This window comes from Octopus bimaculoides, chromosome 27 (assembly GCF_001194135.2).
Source record: "Octopus bimaculoides isolate UCB-OBI-ISO-001 chromosome 27, ASM119413v2, whole genome shotgun sequence".
Lineage (NCBI taxonomy): Eukaryota > Metazoa > Mollusca > Cephalopoda > Octopoda > Octopodidae > Octopus > Octopus bimaculoides.
The window spans coordinates 16,854,399-16,857,889 of NC_069007.1; the positions used below are offsets into that span (position 1 = coordinate 16,854,399).

At 37.0% G+C, this 3,491-nt stretch overlaps 1 protein-coding gene across 1 annotated transcript in view; it reads left to right on the plus strand.

The window, feature by feature from the left end:
* The window catches only part of LOC106881978 (protein SPEC3), a 22,861-nt gene that overhangs the window by 12,697 nt on the left and 6,673 nt on the right, over nt 1-3,491 (plus strand). The window contains exon 2 of the mRNA XM_014932511.2: nt 2,202-3,246. Coding sequence (XP_014787997.2) covers nt 2,964-3,246 — 283 coding nt within the window. The 5' untranslated portion in view covers nt 2,202-2,963. The remainder of the gene's footprint in view (nt 1-2,201; nt 3,247-3,491) is intronic.

A 3,491-nucleotide genomic window follows, 5' to 3' on the forward strand; every position in this document is an offset into this window, starting at 1 on the left:
ATATGTATATGTATATATGAATAACTATATATATATATATATATATATATATATAAAGAAAAATTGATCTCTAACTGTGGAGGGAACCTGTAGAAGAGATACACCTAGGAAAATGTGGGATGAGATGGTAAAATATGATCTTTGGATGTTGAGTTTCATGGAGGAAATCACAAGTGACCATGTGTGGTGTGCTTCTTATCCTAGTGTTGTTTTGTGTTGTTATGGGGTGGTTATGCCTGGTATTAGAATGTTGCTGGTGTGTTCTGTTTCTGGTGTATGGATGATCTTTAGATTTGTTGCAATTTATTTCATAAATGCGTTGGCTGTCAGCTTGTTCACAGTTTAGTTTTGGGTGGTTTGAAAATGGTGGTGGTGGTTGGTAATTTCTATTTATGATGTATGGAGGATAATGAGGGGGGTTATTGTTGAGTAAGTGGTCAAAATTGGGGATGGTTTGTGTGTTATTCAGTTTTTGTTTGTTATATATAGCTTTTTTTCTTTAGAAATGCATTTATCTGTACTGAATTCTTTTTAAAAGGTTGATTCATATCTTTGGAAGAAATCATTGCTTTTTTCCCGGCGTAGAAGAGAATTTCTTTCTTCGTTTTCACAGACTTCCTTCCAAAGATTTATGGTGTTTTTCAAGGAGTTGTCCTTCGGTTTGTTTGTTTATTTCCCTGTGCATCTCCTCATCGATGTTTTTATATTTTTCTTCATTAGCGGAGGCTCTAAGTCTTAGTAGTTCAATCTCTGATTTTAGATGGAAGAGTGCTAACCTTTCCCTAATAGCCCCTCTGTCCATCAGGTTCATTTGGTATCATTTTGACTGAAATTTGTGTGAGAAGCAAGCTTCTTTATTTCATAAATATTTGCCATAAAGGCATTACAAAGAGGGGACGAACAAGGACAGACAAACATAAAAGGGGTGAAGAAGCTGTATCGATTCCGTCAGCGACACCACACAGCTACTCCTGCATATATAGTTAAGTTGTATTTGGATAAAAACCTTATAGGATGCTGTGTAAAGCCCATCCACAGTGTAAATCTCATGCACACATGCACATATGTATGTGTCTGTTTGTGTGTCATCATCATCATCATCATCACCATCATCATCATTTAACATCCGCTTTCATGCTGGCATGGGTTTGTGTGTGTGTGTGTGAGTGAGTGTCTTTGTCTTGTATTTGAAACCAACCCCATGCTTAACAACCAGTGTTGGTTTGTTCACATCCCTGTAACTCGGTGGTTCAGCTAAAGAAACAAGTAGAATAAGTACTAGACTTGCCCTTGGGCAATTAGAAAAAAAAGAATACTGGATTGAATTTGTTTGAGTCAAAACCCTTCAAGGTGATGCCCCAGCATGGCCAGAGGTAGATTTGCTCGACTAGAAGCAGTGCTCCAGCATGACCACAGTAAAATGACTGACACAAATAAAAGAATAAAAGAATATTAAATGTTCATTTGAGTAAATGTTGAGCTCATAGTCATGTGCATAGGCTATAGGCCTGTCCCTTAATCTGATAGCCATGTGGTAAATAGACCAGTCCCTTAATCTGATAACTCCCTTGGAAGCGCAACCAAAGTAAATGTGACTGAATTATGAAAAACTCAACCCTCTCTCAACTGGTCCTCACCATCTGCTATGTTTTTCCTCCTCCCAATGTTGATAAATTATAGTATTAATTAACATAATTAATTATGAAACCTTTGGAAGTTAATAAAATTTGGAGTGGGGTAATTATTTTGTAGACAGATTATTTCAATGTGGAATATTTAATTACTGGCACAGAGATAACGAGACAAACTGAGGGAGTGGTTCAGATGATGAGATGCCACCTAAATTACATTTTAATAATTACTAGTTTTCAAGGAGGTGAGGTGGCAGGCTCGTTAGCATGCTGGGCAAAACGCTTAGCTGTTCAAATTCTGCCTAGATTGATTTTGTCTTTCATCCTTTCAGGGTCGATAAAATAAGTACCTGTTGAACAACTGGGTGGGGGTCAATGTAATCGACTTAACCCCTCCTCTGAAATTTCAGTTTGGTGACCATGTTAAATGAAGTTATGTCGTGGACAAGATTAAAAAGATCGAGGGCAGATATTTTTATCTTTGATCTTGATAGGGGCATGAATGTTACAACTTCCCAGTCATGCTTCTCATTCTCTGACTTTTTTGTTTTTTTGTCTTTTTTTTATCAGGATTGGTCAGAAAAAGGAAAAAGGCTGGACACCAACAACAGCAAGAACAAGCTTGCCAACAGGATTAATTGCAACAACAACAACAACAACAACAGTGGGGTTAATAACAGCAGCAACAACAAAAAATGAAAATAGAGAAGAAAGATTAATCTTTCTTTGTAGTGAGATTGGAAAGAGACGGACAGAGAGAGAGAGAGAAAAACTGGATGAGTGAGATACACACACACACACAGAGGAGTGCATGAGAACAATCTGAGGGAGAGTAAAATAGGAGAGTGACATATATATATATATATGAGAGAGAGAGACACAGAGAGAGAGAGAGAGACAGACAGACAGACAGACAGACAGAGAGAAAGAGACAGAGAGAGACAGAGACAGAGACAGAGCATAATCTAAGACAAAACAGATAAATAAAGGACAGAGTATGAGCTTAAGGAAAGATAGCTAGATAGATAGATAGATAGATAGATAGAAAGTGAGAGAGAGAGAGAGTGAGATAGAAAGTGAGATAGATAGATAGATAGATAGATAGATAGAAAGTGAGAGAGAAAGAGAGAGAGAGAGAGAGAGATAGAAAGTGAGAGAGAGAGGGAAATCTAAGGATATATACAGAAGGTGAGAAACTGAATAAAAGAGAGATAGCAGAAAGAGAGGGAGAGGGAGAGAGAGAGAGAGATAGTGAGTGTGATCTAGGGAAAGATAGAAAGGGTAATTAGGGAGAGATTACAAAATCTTGAGACGAAATAAAGAGAGTTAAAGATGCAGGTCGTATACAGTGGGGGGACATCTACCCCTATGTCCTCTCCCCGATGTTACAGGAAAGATATGCAAGGGGGAGGGTACACACGACCAATGGCCCCTGGTTATGCCTTAAACAATCACTATTTTCATCCCCCACCATCACCATTGACAATCAAGAAACACTATTCAAAGAGTAAGAAATCTAACCAACATGATAAGTCGTTACGGAACTTCATTCCTGCCATGAAGAAACCAGTGGCCATTACGTGTCTAATCTGTAACATCTTCATTCCAGGTCTTGGTAAGTATTGAGTTCTTCTATTCTTTTTTTTATTTTAATAGAAAAGATACTTGTTGTTGTTGTTGTTGTTGTGACTTTGATTGTTGTAATCATAGTGTGTTTGTAGTATCTGTCTGTAAGTGTGTGTATATATGTGTGTTTCAATATGTATGCATGCATATGAATATATACATGTGTATGTGTATATACAGACATATTTGTGTATACATACATATATATGTATATATATATATATATATATATAT